This window comes from Zonotrichia leucophrys, chromosome 20 (assembly GCF_028769735.1).
Source record: "Zonotrichia leucophrys gambelii isolate GWCS_2022_RI chromosome 20, RI_Zleu_2.0, whole genome shotgun sequence".
In the NCBI taxonomy this organism is placed as follows: domain Eukaryota; kingdom Metazoa; phylum Chordata; class Aves; order Passeriformes; family Passerellidae; genus Zonotrichia; species Zonotrichia leucophrys.
In genome coordinates, this window is record NC_088189.1 from 618,668 (window position 1) to 637,158 (window position 18,491).

Here is an 18,491-nt window from a genome sequence, read left to right on the forward strand (position 1 = left end):
TCAGAGCAGGTCCTTGGCCATGGCCGAGGGCAGGGCCTCCCCTGCCACGCTGGCAGTGCCCATGCCTGACCATCTCCGTGTGAGCAGCACCATCACCTGCACCGCGCTCCTGAGCCCCGGCTGCCCCGCGGCTCCGCCGGCCAGCACGGCCAGGGCCCCACGCTGGGCAGGGCTGCCGGGCAGCCGGGGGGCAGTGCAGCACCTGGGGCAGGCACTGAAACACTCAGGAACATCGCTGCAGCTCCTGCAGCCCCGGGCCGGGCCGGGCTGGAGCGCAGTGCCCCGGCAGCCACAGCACAGGAGCGCGCACAGGGCCTGCAGGAGAGGAGCCCTGTCCCTGGAGAGGAACCTGTGGAAGGTGGGCTTGAGCAGCAGGCACACCAGCGGGTTGTAGAGCGTCGAGGACTTGGCAAAGACGGCCGAGAGCACGAAGGCCAGCGCTGGCACCTGGCTGGCATCCCCGAGCAGGGCCCAGAGCGCCAGCACGGCGTAGGGAGTCCAGGCAGCCAGGAACCCCAGGCACACGGTGATGCTCATCTGGAGAGGGAGCAGAGGCAGATGGGGACACCGTGAGCCTCCTGCAGCACTGGGGGGACGCTGACACCCCCCAAACACAGCCACATGCAGCAGGACCCTGAGCAGCCCTCACATCCCTGGGAAAGGTGCTCAGCCTTCTGGACCTGTACTGGAATGTCAGAGAGCAGGGCAGCAACTCAGCACAGCCCATGCATAGACCTGGGCTTCAGGCCCTGCCCCACCTGGGGAACTCAGAACAGCCTCTGCCTGCTGTGGCACGTGGGTACAAAGGACACAGTGACCTGGTGGGACCAGCTCAGCTTCTGGCAGCACTGCAAATCCCTCCAGCAACCTGTGTGGCTTGGGGGGCTTGGAAATGGGCTGTGCTCTGTCCCCTCCCCTGAGTGGCTGTGGCTGTTTCGTTTGAAGCCAGGCTTGCAAGTTGTTTTCTCTCAAGCTCTGTTTTTAAAAGGTTATTTGGGGTTTTTTACATATTCTTGGTAAATTATAGTATTAGCTTGTAGTCTGGGGAACAATGACTCATGCAAGCTCCTTTATGATCTTTTCCAATGTAATTTAAAATGAAAACTCCTCCACCTGATGACTTTAAATGAGGAGCAATGTGTTGTTACCCACACTGACACAGACACCTGCAGAATTCATCAGGAACAGCAGACGCCAGGCAGGAGGGGCCCTGCTGTTCACCTGCCCATGGGCAGTGGGCTGGGCAGGACACCCTGTGACCCCACAGGCCCCCAACCCCGGTACCTTGAGGAGTAGCCCCATTCCCCCGTACCCTGAGGAGCAGCCCGTGCAGGCCACGCAGGCCGCGGTTCCTGTTCCTGTATCCTGAGGAGCAGCCCCATTTCCCCATACCCTGAGGAGCAACCCCATTCCCCCGTACCCTGAGGAGCAGCCCCATTCCCCCTACCTGAGGAGCACCGTGCAGGCCGCGCAGCCGCGTTCCTGTTCCCATACCCTGAGGAGCAGCCCCATTTCCCGTTACCCTGAGGAGCAGTCCCCATTCCCATACCCTGAGGAGCACCCATTCCCCGTACCCTGAGAAGCCCATCCCCGTACCCTGAGGAGCAGCCCCATTTCCCCATTCCCGTACCCTGAGGAGCAGCCCCATTCCCCCGTACCCTGAGGAGCAGCCCGTGCAGGCCGCGCAGGCCGCGGTTCTCGCGCCGGGGGGACATGTGCCTGTGCCGCCTCAGGGCTCTCCGCGACGCCCACACCGTCCACAGGATCAGCGCGTAGGACGCCAGGATGAGCAGGCAGGGCAGCAGGTAGCAGCAGATGAGGAGGGCGAGGATGTAGAGCGTGGCCTCCCTGCTGGAGGGCTCCCAGGTGACGCAGCACGCTGTCCCATAGGGCTCGGGGCCGTAGCTGCCCCAGCGGGCCAGGGGCGCGGTGGCGAAGGCCAGGGCGTAGGCCCACACAGCCAGCAGCAGCCCCATGGCATGGCCGTGTGAGAACCTGCTCCCTGTGGTGAGGGGAGGGGTCCCATGGGCCAGGGGCAGGGGACAGGGAGCTGCCCCCGAGGTACACACTGCCCACAGAGCCAGGGAGCTGCTGGGGTCCGGCACAGGGCCAGGTGTGCAGCCCCTCCGGCCTGCCGAGTGCTGCTGGCAGCTCCTGTGCCCACTGTGCCATGCCATGGCTCCCCCAGGCCACCCAGACCCTGCCATGGCTCCCCCAGGCCACCCAGACCCTGCCTTGGCCAGCGCTCCTTCAGGAGCCTATGGCTCTCCCACCAGGGAAAGCAGCTCTTGCTGCTCTGCCAGAGCTTGTGGCTTCCCAGCTGCAGTCTGCTCTAGCCTAAGCTCAAGTCTGTGTGTGGACATTCAAAAACCTGCAATCTGCTGTGATACAGCCACACAGATGTGACACTTGGGGACATGGTTTAGTGCTGGACTTGGAAGTGCTGTGGTAACAGCTGGACTCAATGATCTTATAGATAATTTCCAGCCTGAACTTGTTTCTGTGATTCTATGACTAAATTTTGACTGGGAATAGGTTGCCCTGGAGAGGTGGATCTGGCTCATTGAAAGGAAAAGGGCCCTGTTAACAGAGGGGTGTGAGTGAGGATCAGATAACACGTGCCAGCACCTACCATATGCCGGGTAGCAGACCTTGAGGCAGCAGACCGTGCTGAGCACCGTCAGGCTGGCCAGGCTGCTCAGCCCGAACAGGACCCCGCAGAAGGCGTAGAGCGTGCACACGGCCTGGTCAAAGAGCCACCTGCAAGGAGAGCCTGCAGTGAGTGTGTCCCTCCCCACAGCCCTGCCCACGGCTGCACTGGAGGCCTCTCTGAGTGGGAGTTTCCTGGCAGCTGCTCCCATTCCTGCAGCAGAGCTGGGCACGTGTGGGGAGGGTCCAACGGGCTGCACAGGTACCAGCACCTGGCCAGTACACGTGGGCATGACCTCGCCCCTGGTTTGTTCCCTGAGCACCCCAAAGATGCACAGGGGGGAGCTGGGGGTGCAGGAGCTGCCCTGACCCACAGCAGCTCCCAGCCCTGCAGTGCCAGCTTGGACAGCAGCACCAGAGCCCTTTGGCAGCAGGTCTGTGTGAGGACCTGGAGGGACAGGGAGCAGCAAAGCACACGCTGTGGGATGGCTGGCTGGGAGCTCACGTGTGCCCCTGTGCCACCCCGAGTCCCTCTGCACCTCCAGGGATCTCCTGGCTCCCAGGTAGTCTGCAAACCGGGCCACTGGCCAGTGCAGAGCTGCTCCGGGAGCTACCTGTGTGCAAAGAAGGAGGAGGTGGCCAAGGGGAAGAGCGTCACCGTCATGCTCAGGTCACTGATGGCCAGGTTGACGATGAAGAGCTCGGCAGGTTTCAGCAGGGACCTCTTCTGATGGGCCACCAGCAGCAGCAGGGAGTTCCCAGACAGGGACATGATGCCTGTGGAGGAGGCAGAGAATGGTGCTGAGGGTGACAGGGCCAGGAGAGGAACCAGGAGCATCCTGAGAGGTTTGGGAGGAAACACTGCAGAAGGGTGGAGAGGGCTCCAGGCTTCCCTCTCTGGGGTGGGCTGAGCAGGGGAGCCCACGGGACCCACAGAGCTCTGTGAGCACATCTGGAGCTCCTTTACATTGGATTGGATCCCTTGCCCTTCCTGAGATCCCACAGAGGCGTTTGGTGGGAGGCAGAGCTGGGATGAGGCTGCAGCGGGCTCCGGGTGCAGCGCCTGGCCACAGTCACTCGCTGCAGCTGGAAGGAGCAAGGGGCACTTCCTCCCAGCTAGATAAATAGCGGGAGCTCTGTGAGACTGCTCCTCTGATGTGGGGCCAGGGAGCTGGGCCCCTCGGCCTTCCTAATTTCCTCCTGGCAATGTCACTCCTGTGAGTCTGCACTGTCCCATATCACGGTAACAAAACAAACAAGAAGAAAGGCATTATGAAGATCAAGGAAAATCCAGACTAAACAAAAGGAGGCTTTTTGTTTGCTATTAGTGTATTTAAATCAACAGTAGTGATTTAAGTTTTATAATAAGGGCTTTCTCTTTTTCATTACATAATTGTGATTTCATGGAAAAGAGGTTTCAGTGTCCTCAAAAGGGGAATCTTTGCTGCTTTTGGGGCAGGTTGAACAGGATAAGAGTTCCTCCCTAATGGATTAGGTTGCAAATTAAATCTCATGGTAAAAACCCTCTTCCAAAGCCACTGAATGGCCAACACTAAGCTCCCCTCAGGGAACTCCCACATGGGATCTGGCCAAATCCAGAGCTCTGGAGGCTTTGCAGTCACTGGAGAGCAGAGTATTGAGATGTTTATCCTTCTTCCCAGCCTCACAAGGCATTTTTTCCCACAGAGCAAGTCTCACATCTGTGCTAAGTACACTTTATTAGCTTTTCCAGCTCCTGCTGAAATCAAGGGCCAGCTCGAGCTCCAAATCCCCCTCAATGGACCTGAAGCTGGTGGTACCAGTGGAGGCCTTGCCTGTCTCACCTCAGGTGGCTGTGGGAGCAGTTACCAGAAGTTCCTAAAGGTTATTCGACTTTTCAATACAGGCACTTGAAATTCAATTTCAAGTTTTCAATTTCACTTTTCAATTTGACAGGCACTTGAAATTCACTTGAGAGGGGAATGCAGTCACCAGACCATGCTTTTGGGTAACATGGGAAGGTCAGTTTAATTAATCTGCTAATGACTGGACACTTCTGGAAGCACCAGTGACTACAAAGGCTTGACTGTCTCTGGCAGGCAGCTGGGCAGGGACATGGGGATCAAGAGGCCATCTTTCCTTACCAAAGACTAAATAGAGAGTGCCAAAAATCAGGTCTTCTCTCTCTGATAAGGTGGAGGTGAACACTGAGGTGTTGGACGCATTTCCCATCTGTAAAGCAAGACACACATGGAAGTGAGAGTGAATTCTGGCTGATGAGGAGTGCCCAGCTCCTTCAGTTCCCCAGAGGACACAATGGCACGTTCCTGGCCAGCAGGATCCTCTGGCCAACGCTGCCTGCAGCACTGAGCAGCCTGGGATGGGATCAGGCTGCTAATCCCACCTGACTGTCATTCCTTCAGCCGCAGACTTCGCTGATGAGCATCAGCCCTTGCATGGTGACTCTCTGGGCAAGTCCTGGCCTTGTGTGACTGCAGCAGCACGGAGTGTTTGGCCCTGTTTGGACACTGGGACTGGCTGCTTGGAGCAGCCCAGGACACCCCTGAGCTGGCAGCCCCCGGGGTGATGGTGGCAGCAGGACACAGTGCCGATTGTGGAAGGGGGCTCTGGGCTCATCTCCCCCACCCTGGATGCTCAATGCTTCACAGCCCAGTGGAAATGGTCTTTACTCTCCTGTGCTTTTCAGAGTGTCTGTGTGCAGGGACGGGTGATTTATATCTCCCTGTACAGACCAAGTGACTCTGGACATGAGAACGATGTTCTTCATTAACCTAATTGGAAACAACCTTCATTTAGAGCTGAGCAAATCACTCCTGAATTTCTCATAATGCACAGTTCTCCCCTAGGCCATAGCTGATCTTCCTCAAGAGCCTTTGGAAGCAGCCAAGCTGAACACAGCACATGCACATCACCTCTCCAAGAGGCTTTAGCAAAGCATCTGTATTCAGAAAACAGCCAGGGAAAAAGGAGGGACTGTGGCCACACAGCTGCACTGGTGATGAGACAGGACAAGGCCCAGCACAAACAGTCTGGAAGGAATTGTTCCTGCTCCTCAGCACACATGCAGCAAAGGAGAGAACTGGCAAAGCTTGTAGGATTTGATTTCCTTTAGATCCCTGGCAGGTCTCCATCCTGCAGTACATCAGGGGAGCTGCAAGTGTCCTGTGAGATCAGGCTGGCAAAAAGGACCAATAATCACAGGAGGGGAATTTCTATTTCTGACATATTACTTACAATAAACCCTGTTTTTATGATTGTGCTTGAGCCGCCTGTGAAGCACACATCTCTCGTTCTATTACAGAACTGATGAAAATGCATCTCTTGCTCTGATCAATGTGCTGATGTCACTGACACATAGACAATAAATCAGTTTTATATAAATACGGAGAGCTCTCCCTTTTGTGTCCAAAAGTAAATCATAAATTGGATCCTCCCATCAAGGTGCTCTCTCAGGTGAGCATGTGGTGGGGGATGCCTGCACAGGCACATCCTTGAGTGGAGAGCCACAAACTGCAGAAATATCAGCACAGGTACCAAACACATCCACAACGATTTCTGACACAAACAGCTACAGGAGTTTTCTTCCAACTCAGGAATATTCCAAACGCGTGACTGTGCTCAGTCAGGACTAAATCTGTGACTCCTCTGGGAGGGATTCAGCCCAGACTGTCCTCGGGGATGCAGCCAGCCCTGAGCATCCTCCAACATCAAACTGCTGAGCCACGTAGTCTCTGGGCGCTCAGAGCTGCTGAATTTGATTTAGGCTCCATTGCTCAGATGCTGTTCTGAGAAAAGATAGACTGTGAAAGCTCCCTTCCCCTCAATTTAATCAGACTTCAAAATGAGATGAAGTTTTCCAAGCAGCTGCTGCCACAGGTACACTACAAGGAAAGCCTTGTATTCTGCATGCCAGCCCTTATTCCTGCGTTCACAGGAGGAATCAAACCTAAACCCAAACCCACACCCCTTGTCTGTGTCTGGCACCTGGGAGGACACTGGCACGGCTGGACTGGCCTGATCACATGCCCTCTGTCTGCATGGAAAATCCTGCTTTCATTTTGTGTGATTGTCAGCTCTGCCCTTTTCTCCTCCAGACTTGAACAGTTGCTTTCCTTCAGCAAACGTGCTACAAAGCCAGAGTCTGCCTTGGAGAGGAGGAAGAAACCTGATGAGCCTGGAAACTCTCCTGACCTCCAGACTCTTTCAATAGGCAATGGCAGGAATCAATTTCTGCAATTCCCAGCACAGGGGAAGCTCAGACACTGTTGCCTACCTAGGAAATAGTGCAGGCTTTAGAAAGTCACAGAGCAGCAGAAGCACACAGCTCGGGATGGAAGGACAGACAGCAGTGTGAGCACAGGCAGCCCTCGGCCCCCTGCTTGAAATCAGAGTTCTCCTGTGCCAGGGCTGCCCATCCCCACCGGCTACAGGCAGTAAAATCTGCTTTCTGCCTCAGCGACCCACCCGGGACTCCTGCAAGCCCCTGTCAGGGGAGTTCAACCCTGCTCACACCCCAAAGCGTGTCGCTCGCTCACACACCCCAGCGGTGCGCAGGGCAGGCCCGGGACACCCAGCCCGGACCGCCACTGCCGGCCCCGGGTCCGCTGCACTCGGGGACAGCCGGGGGGACCCGTGTCCCGCCCACACCCGGGGCTGCTCGGGGCACCGCGTCCCTCCGGCCAGCGCCTCACCTTCCCGCGGGAGTCCCCGCTCCCGTCCCCGCTACAGCGACTTACCGGGGCTCCGCGGGGCGGCGGCGGCTCCGCCACTCGCTCAGCACCGCCGGCGACGGACAGCTCCGCCGGGCACCGCGCTGAACCGTCCGCGCAGCGATCTGTCCTGTCCGCACCGTGCGCTAACCTGTCCGCACCACGCTGAACTGTCCGCGCCACTCTAACCTGTCCGCACCGCGCTGAACCGTCCGCGCCGCTCTAACCTGTCCGCACCGCGCTGTGTCCCTCCCGCACCGCTCTAGCCTGCCCGCACTGCTCTGTCCCTCCCGCACCGCGCTGTGTCCCGCGCTGCCCGCGGCGCTGGCCAGGCTGAGGGACAAGGGACATCGTCTCCACCGCCGCCCGGTCACCCCTGCCCTGCCCCTGGAGCCGTGATTTTCACAGCAAGAGAAACTGAGGCACCAAGAGGGTCCTTTAAAGCAGCACTCGCGGTCTCAGCATTCCCGGGCTGGTTTTTAGCTCTGCCTGGCCGCCCCTCTCCTGTGGCCGAGGAAAACAGGCTGGTCACTCACTCACCTGTCCCTGCGGACCCGGCTGGCCAGGGCAGGACCCCGTGGGGAGCTCTGAGGCGCTCCAGGGACACGCTCAGAGCGACAGTGGGGACGAGGACATGGGGACCGTCACACTGAGTCTCTTGTCAGTCGGAGCTGGGTTTTGTTTTCCGCCCAAAGCATTTGATCTCTCTCTGCTTGGCAAAACACGAGTCACAACCGTCACTTAATTTTGCTAATATCCTCCACACCAAGAGCTTTCCCCTGGTTGCCAGTAAGAAATGGGAACGATATCAAAAATCCTAATATTAATTTTTAGAGTTCCAAATACTGCCAGGACTGCTGGTCAGCTTGGATCCAGGTGCCTAAATTTGCTTCAGAAAGGAAATCCAAAGCTGGAGAAATGCAGAGCAATAGCTTTGTGTACCTACATCTGTGAAAGAGAATCATTTATGGAGTCACCAGCTATGTAAATAGATGCATACTGAGATTGTCATAAACTGAAAGTTATTTGTTGTTTATGTTCCAGAAATACAAAAGGCCTCAGCCAAGTCTGAGGCCCCATTGTGCAGCCTCTCCACGCGTCCAGAGTTAACCCCAAAATCCCAACATGCCCAGGGAATGTGCCCCATTTTCCCCGTTTCACCTGGAAGGGACCTGAGGGAAGATGCTCAGTAACACCCACGGGACAGGCAGCTCTCAGCAGTCACGAGCTCACACAGGAGCAGCAGCATTTTCCACTCCACACCGTGCTGCCAACAGCTGCTGCACTTTGTGGGCACTCTTGCAGCACTGCATTATTGCTTTAGCATGCTTTTCCCTGGGAACCGACCTCCCTCACAGTGTGTCTTTCCTCAACACCACCTCTCCTACCCAGCGCTCCATCAATCAGCCCTTCTCCCCCAGGGAGGAGGGACTGAAGCCTGTGAGATAAGTGAGCTCCCGCTTGGTTTGTGTGGCAGGGGAGCTGTCTGAGAAGGGGAGGGAGCTCAGGGGAGATGCCACAGAGCAGACACAGACCCCAGTGTGCTGCTTCCCTTCGTGTCTGCAAGAGTTTTCCCAGAAGAGGTGGAGGAGCCAGGGGTTATGGAGGTGGTGGGACAGGAAACCAAACCTGCAGGAAACCAGACTCTACACACTTGGTTGTCCATGGACCAGCTTTTTCTTCTTAAGCCTAAGCACACAGAGAGCTGTGCTCAAGCCCAGGCCCATCACCCTTTCAACATTGCTTTTTATGGCAGTGGTCAACGCACAGAGAGTCTTCAAAGGAGTCCTTTTGACCTGGGAATTAACCAACAGATTGTCTTCTGGAAACCAAAACTGACCTGAAGCAGAATTCTTTGCTGTGAACTCTAGAGATGCTGGTGTAGTAGTCTTTGTTATCTCAAGCAACTAATTTTGTTTTCTAAGTTCTCCATTCTTCATCCTTCCAGCAGCTGGACCATCTCCTTTAGCAATGCCAGGTTCCAGATCCAGGAGCAAGCATTCTAAATTCCACCTCTGAAATGAAGATTGTGGGCTCTTTTTGTTACAAAAAACTTGAAAATGGAAACAAACAAAATCAAATTACTGTGGCTCTTCAAAATGTCTATCTGGACTCTTCTTCAGCAAGGGAAGCTGGCAGGGGATGAGATGCACATGCACACACAGGTGGGCAGACCTTCCAGCTCTGCCCCAGGGCTGCCTGCCCTGCTGCCCAGCTGCTCCCCGGGGATGTGGTATCACTCCTGCACCAGGGGAGGCAGGGACAGTGCAGCCCAGCTGCTCCTTGGCATTTCTGAACTCCAGATGGTGGGAGAAACCTGAAACTGCTATCCCTCTGCCTTTGAGAAACCACCAGACACAGGACCCTTCCCTGGGAGCACCCCCTGAAATGCTGGCAGCGAACTCTGGCAGGGTCACAGAAGAGAAGATGGGACTTTGAGAAGCACCAAATCTGGCTGAGTTTGGACCTCCTGCCCTGTGGCTCTGACCATGCTGGAAGGCACTGGCCACAGTGCTTGCTTCAGTTTGAGAGGTCTCCAAGCCAGGCAGCTGCAGCTGAACTGTTGCACATTACCACTCTTGGCTTCCACTCAGACCACAAGAGCATTTAATTCTAGAGAGCCAACAGACAGCAGAGGCTCAAAGCACCAATTTCAATTGCATTCATTAAGCAGACAGTGTCCTAAGCTTTGGAACAGAGAGCTCTACATAATCAATGAGGGCAAAAATATTTCCCTAAAAGCATGTTCCTAACATTTGACCTCAATCACAGCAGATTGAAAGGTGGACGAGGTCAGACTTATTAAGACAAAGATGATCACCATAAATAGGCACAGAGGAAGGTTCTGAAAACAATTGCCTGAATGTGGAGTGATGTTCTCTGTAAAGTCTCCTCCCCTCACAGGACCCTCTGGTTACTTGGCTGGAGCAGGGATGTACCAAAGCAGTCACAGTACATCACACTAATGAAATTAATCTGGAAAGCATTACTTCCAGTTCTATTGCACTGGCTTTTCATGAATCATGTCAGCTCCCCAGGCCCCTGTTCCCCACCTGCAAACAGCATTAATAGTATTTATTTCACACTGTGTGGTAGCAGGTTCTGCTCATTACCTGTCTGTGCATGGCTCTGAAATCTGCATGCAATGGGTTTTTCAGCATGCCAGCCACATTTCCTCCTTTAGTGTCTCCCAGGCACATTTTGTACCTGCTAATCCAGCCCATCAGCCTGCTGTGCCTCACTCTCAAGTGACTCACAGGTGTCTGTGTCCATGGCTTCCTGTGGCTGACCTTAAAGGGAAGGGAGAAACCCCACACTTGTCTCACAAGATTTAGGCCCACTGGCTGGGTTTATCAGCCCATATTTCTCCCGCTGCTTTGTGTTCTCACCTGATTTTCTCATCGCTAGATTCTCCCTAGCCCAGCTGAGGTCACACCCCCATAATTTCCTGAGCACTCCTGTGCTGAAGAGGCAGCTCAGCATCTTTGCAAGTGGGTCAGGGATGATCTGAAGGGTGACATTTAGTGAGAAACAATGCTGGGTGATGGCATTCACGTAGGACAGATCCAAGCTACACATGCTGTTGCCCAACTTCCTACCATCTGTACACCAAACTTTCAGCTCTGTGTTAAATAGACACTTATTCCCATGCTTGTATACTTAGCAGGAGGCATGAGGTAACACATATGTTGCTCTTGAGATGCACTTCCCCCCTCACAATTTGTGCTTGTGACTGTAATGGAAATATATATTAAATACACGTATTTCTGTTCATGTATTTGGCTTTTCAGTGCCACCCACAATTCCCCGTGCCTGCAAATTCTGCCTTCTCACATCCCACTTGTCCTCTCTGCTTTGAATGCTGCCTGTCTCCTAAAGTCCAGCTGGCCAGAGCTTAACCCTTAACTTTCAGGATCCTCTCCAGGCTGTCAGCCCTGCTCGGCTCCACAGCCTGACTGCACTGCAAAGTACCCCTGGAGCACCTGGGGGCTGGATCCCACCTCAGCACAGCAGCGTGCTCCCTCTGCACCTTCCCCTGCCACACAGGGAGCCTCACCTCCTACAGCCACCTCAGGGACAGACTGAGGGGAGCAGGGAGATGTGTGGAGTGAAAGCTGCAGGTCCTGGGGCAGGCTCTGATGCTGGCAATCAGGGCTTAGCCTTGGTGGCTGGGAGCCTGAGAGCAGAGGGTATAAACCCCAAACGCAGTAAGGCAGCAAAGGACAAGCTGCAGGTCCTGGGGCAGGCTCTGATGCTGGCAATCAGAGCTTAGCCTTGGTGGCTGGGAGCCTGAGAGCAGAGGGTATAAACCCCAAAGGCAGTAAGGCAGCACTCAGAGCAGCAAAGCAGCACCCACAGAGCCGTGCTTATCCCTCTCACAGCAGGACCCCTGACAGTGCCTTCAGACAGCACTGCAGAGGAAACGCCTGCAGCTCACAGCCCTTCACAGCCAGGATAGGGGCTGGCTGCTGTCAGTGGTGCCAGTGTACCCGTGTTCCAGAGGTTATCTCAAAGGAACAGCTGTGCTCAGATCACAGAGTGCTCTATTCAGCCTTTTGTAGCCCAGCACGGCACAGCCTGCCACTGCAGTGCCTCCTCCATGCCACACCACACCACACACCTGCCTGCTTTTCCAGCAATTCCAAAAGGAAGGCACACCTCCAGGCTGCCACTGCACACAGGACGCACCCATTGCACCTGCGAGTCTGATTTTCTGCAAAAGCCCTGCAGGTGTGCAGCCAGACCCACCAGCCTCCACCACAGCCCACCTGGCCCTGCAGAGCGGAGCCAGCCCAGCCTGGCACTGCGAGCCCCAGCACACCCAGGAGCAGAACCCCTCTGGCACCGAGCGGCACACAGCCTGTGCCCTCTCTGAACACACCACAAAAGTCTCTATTTCCCTCAAAACATCGTGGAGAGGCACAGGAACCTGCAGCAGGCCCTCCTGTCTCCCAGCTCTGCGTGTTTCCCAGCCCTGAGAGCAGCACTGCTGGGAAGGGCTGCATGCCTGATACTCTAGAGTGAATTCCTTTAATTGTTGGTTTATTCTTTTCTAATGTTCGAAGTCTACTTTGAACACATACAGACTTAGTATCTTACCAAGTTATTTTATTTCCAAGTTATGGAAGATTAATTTCCATTAAAAATGCATCAATTTAAATAGATCTTTAGCTAGACTTTCAAATTATTCCTAATTAATATTCCCTTTGAAATCTATCAACTTTCTTTGCTGCTACCTAGCTTTTCTGCATTAGGTTATAAAATAGTTTTTCAAGGAACAGTCACTTTTGTGTGTAGTAATCAGACACCATTATCAGGCTCAATTTTTAAGCCAATTTTTCCTCCTCTTCTCTGAAGGACTGTCAGGCCAATAACTTTCTCCCCTTATCTTCCTACTCATTCTCCTTCTTGGCACTGGTGTAATTGCTTTCCCACATTTCTTTACTCCACGGCTTGACAGTTTTAAATGAGCCTTCCACACCTGTGGTTTTATCTAGCATGAATTCTGTCCCCTCAGTTCCTCTCCCTGTGCACAGATCAGGTTTAGCCAAGTGCGCTCAGCGCTCCCCACACAAAGCAGGCAGGTTTGGGAGCCTGCCCTTGTTTTTGGGATGAAGCTGTGATTACAAGGCAGTGCCTCGATGTCAGGTGCCTGGGGCAGCTCAGGAGGTTTGTAAGTGAGCATTTTCCCTGAACACAGCCCCAGCCGGCATCCCCTGTGCCAGCTGGCAGCAGGGCAGCTCTTGGCCCAGCACAGCTGGAAATGGGGCTCCCCTGCAGCAAGGCCCTCGTGGGGCAGAGCTGCTGTCGGTGCTCTGGGCAGGAGGGTGAGCTCGGAACCTGCTGCAGCTCAGCTGGGGCTCTCCACCAGCACCACGCTCCAGGGATGCCAATGGAGACACTGGGACATGACCTTCAGGCTGACAGGGAAGGTGTCTGCTCACAGTGAATGAATCTTCCTGCTTTCAAGCTTTGCTGGGGAAAAAAGGACAAATTCTAAGTGCCATGGAAATAAAAATGCCTGATCAGTTCATTTTACCCTGTCACTCTGAACAATGCAGTGCTTGTTTTTAGGACTACTTCTCACATGTCCATCTGATTTCTGAGCAGAAGCCCACAGTGCCAAGCACTGACACAAAAATCACAGCCCTTGGCCATTATTTAGTCATATGGAAAATATTCCACTGAGGAAATAATGTCCTTCACTGGAGAGCCTGAGTGAAAACCTTCAGGCAGAAAAAGCAGAACCAAATCAGTGTCAAATCCACATTCACTCCAAAGACATGTGAGTATCCTAATTGTGCTTGGTAAAAGTCATTTTGCCAACAGGCTTTGAGCCTGTTGAAAAGCAGCAAGTACAATAAAGGGGAAAAGGATTTTTACATCATGCTCTGAAATGTACCAGAAGATGCCTACAATCTGCCCTGAGATGCAGACCCAGGAGCAGCCAGGAGGCAGACACAGGGGTTATACCTGGGGCTGCACTTCAGCAGGAATGTTTCTGTTTGATCCTGCAGAGCAGACAGAGTTCTTGGTGGCACAGTCCTGCAGCTTTTGCACTTCTGCAGCTGCATGTTGTTTCCAAGGGTCTCCCATATTTCTTTCCCTCAAATCTTGTCTATAGACCTCACAGTGTTTCAGCACATCTCAAAAATTCTTCCTCAGCTCCTCACTGTACTGCAAACCCCCTGCAGAGCAAGACCAGACAGACAACAGGTCCCAGAGGCATCTGGGCCATTGCAACACTTAACAGGTTGTAGTTTAAGCTGTGAACATGGACCAGAGAGAAAGAATTTCACTCCAGCTGCAGGCAAAATCTACACCAAAGACAGAAAGTTTTGCGGTGTGAGTTACCAACATCTGAATACTGCACCTTCTTTCATTATGAAAGCGAGCTCTTGGAGAGGAGCAGCATTTTATTAAGCAGCACATAATGCTCACTGTAGTATAGACAGCAGCACAGTTATCATGCTCTATTTCACAGCATTAAAAATGAGCTATTCTCCAAGCAGGAGAAATCTTCATATCAAAGATTCAAACACCACAGGCTTCAATGCTGTCAAAAGAGATTATTTTAATTTTTGATATGCCTCTAAGTAGTCCAAGACTTTAGGAGTCACAATGGAAAGTGAATCAGACTTTGATTCCTGAAGGAGGCAGAAGTCCTAGAGGAAACCAAGTGAAGGGAGGTTTGAAACACTGCATGTGGCAGACTCTGCTCAGAGCCCAGCCATGATCCTGGGAGGACAGAACACGTTCCAGATGACTCAGTGCTTCTCCACCTGAACATTGAAATGCAGGAGTAAGAAAGGGGAAAAAGGGATTTCTGAGACTGACCTTTCAAGTGTGGCCTCTGAAGGTGCAAAGCTCTCCCTGGCAGGACAAGGACCAAACACGCTCTTTGACCTCCCAGTAGCGACCCATCCTAAGCCCCACTTCTGTTCCTGATTTACATGAAGAGGTTTTGTGTTCTCAGGCTGAAATTCTCCACTGGAGACCCAGGAGTGGGTGGCAGAGTCTAAGAGCATCCTCTGCTCAGCTCACACGTCCCCAGCACCCACAGCCTGTCCCTTGGCCCTGTGGGGCACCACAGCCTCCAGCAGCACTGCCCAGGGCATGGGGAGCTGGGCACAGGGAGCAAACATCCCCTTAAACAAGGTACAAAGTTTCCTGAGATCCTTCTCAACACAAGGCACAAAATGTCAGCTCACCAGGGCGGAGCAGGGTCCGTAAGAAGGGTACAGCAGGAAACACCATTCCTGGGACAGGATCCTCCCCTGGCACTGCGCTTCCTCTCCCTCCTCGAACGAGCTTCCTACCCTTGCTCCCTGTAACTGCAGCCTTGCTCACGCCCCGGGTTTGCTGCACAGCAGTTCACGAACCTCCTGCAGCTGGCTGAGCTGGCCCTGCTGCCCCAGGCCCGTGTCACTGGGCTCTGCCCCAGCACAAAGCACCACGGGCACTGACCAGCCCCAGAGTGCCATCCACGGCTGCTGCACGGGACTGCCCTGCAGAGCCGGAGCCAGACTCCTCCTGCTCCTCCCTGCCATTGGAATTGTCCCCCAGAGCAGCTTCTGACCTTGGGGTCTGAAGAATGAGAGAATTTGGTCTCCAAGAGGGGTTTTACTTCTCCAGGAGTGAGAGGCAGAGCGTGGAGAACTAAGCCCCTCTCCCCCACTCTCCCCAAAAGAGGAGAAGCAGAACATATGCACACAGCCCACTGATTTCTGCTGAGGTGGCCCTAAGCCAGCGCATCAAGCAGGCTGGGAACAGCTCCGAGAGCACATCTCAATTAATACCATGGGAAACAATGCCACAGACATTTGCAGTTCGAGGGCCAGGAACAAAGTATGAAGCAAGAAGAGCTGGAAATGGCAGTGTCCCCTCAGAGCACATCCCGAGACCAATAAATGAGCCTTCACCAGCACTTCCCAAGGGTAACTGAGCTCCTGGGGAGGGGTTGCACAGCAGTGCTGAGCTGAGCCCAGGTAAGGCAGTTAAATTCAAGCACCTTGACACAAAGCTACTAAGCAGATTTTCTTACTTGGGAGAAAGCAGCATTTTTCTCTAAGGAGTTGATGAGCAGTTGTGGGTTGATTTTTCTTTTTCTTTTTTTAAAGCAGGTTGATGATGAAAAATCTCAGAACAGTATGACTATCATGAGAATGATTTCTAAAGCAGGAAGCATGACAGCCCCACACCCACAACAGCAGAAGCAGCTGCCACACACAAGTTGCCAGGGCTGCTCCTGCGCCACTTACAGCCATTGGAACTCTGACACTGCCTTCAGTGCAGAGATCTGCACAGTGCAGAGTTAACTCAAAGCCCGGATAAGACAGGAAAAACAAATGGGAGCTATTACCCAAGGCAGAAGGTATTTCACATCCTCATCTCAAAGCAGGAACTGTGTATGATAAAGCCCAGCCTGAGCAGAAGCTCCAGAATCACCATCACTCACATCCAGGATTTGCAGCACTCAGAAAAGACCTCATCAATAAGAAATATCAATAATTAAAGCAATCTCTAACCTCATGTAAAGTTCCCTGCAAAATTACTTCAGTGCCTCCCAGACTCTGAATGCTGGAAGAGAAATTTCTTCTTGATGCCAAGGAAAAAAAAAATCAGCACAGGTTGTTTCGTTTTTATCTGGAACATTTCCACCTGTCCACCTTTTTTTGCACAAAGCCTTTCTACATTCACTGCAAGTCAGTGCCCGACACAGGAGGCTGTGAATGTAGAACTGGGTGTCAGGATGACTTTCACAGCCCCTCTGCTCCGCCACCGCAGCAGGAGCCAGAGCTGCAGCTGCAGCAGAGGGGACGGGGAGCAAAGCCCCCGAGGCTGCTCTTCTCAGGGTGAGGAAATGTGAACGTGGCTCTGCAGAGCCTCCGTGGCAGCACGGCCAGAACCATTCTGCCTGCCTCTGGAAATGCCTGGGCAGCTGTGCCCTGGGGAACGGCAGGAGCCAAGGGGCAGCGCCTGCCCTCCTTCAGGATCCCCTGCGGGCAGCAGATCCCTTCTCCTCCGGACGTCAGGGCAGCAAAGCAGCTGCTTCCAAAAAAGCGACAGCTGCCAGCCATGCCCGAGCTCCCAGAGCCTGTCTCAGTGCAAGCAGCACCCAGTGCAGGCTCCCAGAGCCTGTCTCAGTGCTGCAGGAGGGCAGCAGGCAGGGAGTGCCCGCTCTGGGCACTGCTAACCCTGCTTCCAGCTCGCTCGTCCCACAGCTCCAACAGGAGCCCAGGATCAGCCTGCTCTCCCGAGGCTGGCTCAGAGCTGCTGGCAGGCAGGTGCCCAGTGCTGCCCTGGCACGGGGATGGGCAGCCCAGGCTGCCCACGGAGCCCCCAGAGCAAACCTTGCCAGGCTGTGCCAGCACAGGCCCCGTGCCCGGGGAGCAGCCCCTTGGCACACACAGTGAGAGCTGTGCAGCAGCTGCTCCCTGCCTCTCCTACCTCTCCTGCATGGAGCAGCCTGTTCTGTGGCTGGCTGCAGGGTTTGGGAGGCAAAGGAGCTGCTGCCTCATCAGGGTCCTTAACCCTTTGCCTTCCTCTGGCACTGTAAGATGTGCTGCATCCTCTTCCTCTCCACGTTGCCCCGAGCTGGTTTTTCACAGCAGGGTGCAGGGGTACAAAACCACAAACCGGCCCAGGTAATCCCCTGCCCTGACATGGCCAGACTGGCAAGGCCAGGTACAGAAAACCCTTCCCAGGGGAATATGATCAACTGTAAAAAAGAAAAGTACTTACAATCTTGGACAAACACAGCCACAGTCCACGATTTTCTGATCTTCGGAAGGAATCACAGAACACCCTTCAGAAATAGCAAACAGGGACATTTGCAGCCCAAGCCAGTTGCTGCTGATACCATGGTAATGCTCATGCTAGAAGGTCTAATTCACTCTGAATTCAGAGCCAAACCAGGTACACCAAGAGTCACCTCCTGCTTCTCTCCCAGTCGTTGTGGCAGTGTATCAATTATTACCATGCTCAGGTTAGCTCCTGTTTCTGAACAAATACTGGAAAGGTGAATCTCTTCCCCTAGAAACATTCTACAGCATAGCTAGCAATGTGCACTAAATGCTCGTAACCTACAGACATCCTGCAGAAAATAACTTGAAGGAGCTGTCAGTTCACATCATCAGGTCTAAACTACTTAACTGTGTATGGAACCTTTAAGCTTCTGTTGAAAGCCAAAGCAGCAAACAAGCTTAGAGGTCTGTAATCAGAGATGCCAGGCAGCAAGACAGCTTACAGGCTGGTTTTATATGTACCAGAAATATGTCAGCTCAAGAAGCATCACGGAGTGAGGCAAGATTTCCTGCAAGAACATTTTAGTTACCTGGAGCCTGATTTCTATAATCCTCCCTGGTACTTCCAGCAACCACAGCAGAGCATGAAGCACTCATAGAATGGGCACTTCAGCATTCACCTGACATGCTTTTTAACACAAGGAACAAACAAAAAGAATGATCTAGTTTGGAACTTGAGGAGTTCTCCTGCTCCAGAGCTAGCAGGATGCAAAAGGAGCCAGAAGGCCTAAATCAAGTGCCAAAATGTACCTCAGCAGCGTCGCACATCTTCTGGGAGATGCAGCTTGGCTCGGGAAGCTCGTCAGGCAAGGAGAGCCAAGGCTGG

At 53.7% G+C, this 18,491-nt stretch overlaps 1 protein-coding gene across 1 annotated transcript; it reads right to left on the reverse strand.

Annotated features, from left to right (window-relative positions):
• LOC135456459 (opsin-5-like) lies at nt 1–3,421 on the reverse strand. Its single transcript, XM_064730309.1, has 4 exons — nt 3,264–3,421; nt 2,633–2,760; nt 1,659–2,002; nt 1–537 (listed from the first exon to the last, which is right to left on the reverse strand). Exons 1-4 carry the CDS (start codon nt 3,419–3,421, stop codon nt 1–3), a joined length of 1,167 nt encoding a protein of 388 aa, XP_064586379.1.
• Nucleotides 3,422–18,491: the final 15,070 nt, after the last annotated feature.

Coding starts and splice junctions, on each gene's coding strand:
- LOC135456459 (XM_064730309.1), bottom strand. CDS start 3,421: ATGTCCCTGTCTGGGAACTCCCTGCTGCTGCTGGTGGCCCATCAGAAG. Junction 2,761..3,263: donor TCCTCCTTCTTTGCACACAG/GTAGCTCCCGGA, acceptor CTCTCCTTGCAG/GTGGCTCTTTGACCAGGCCG. Junction 2,003..2,632: donor GGTCTGCTACCCGGCATATG/GTAGGTGCTGGC, acceptor CCCTCACCACAG/GGAGCAGGTTCTCACACGGC.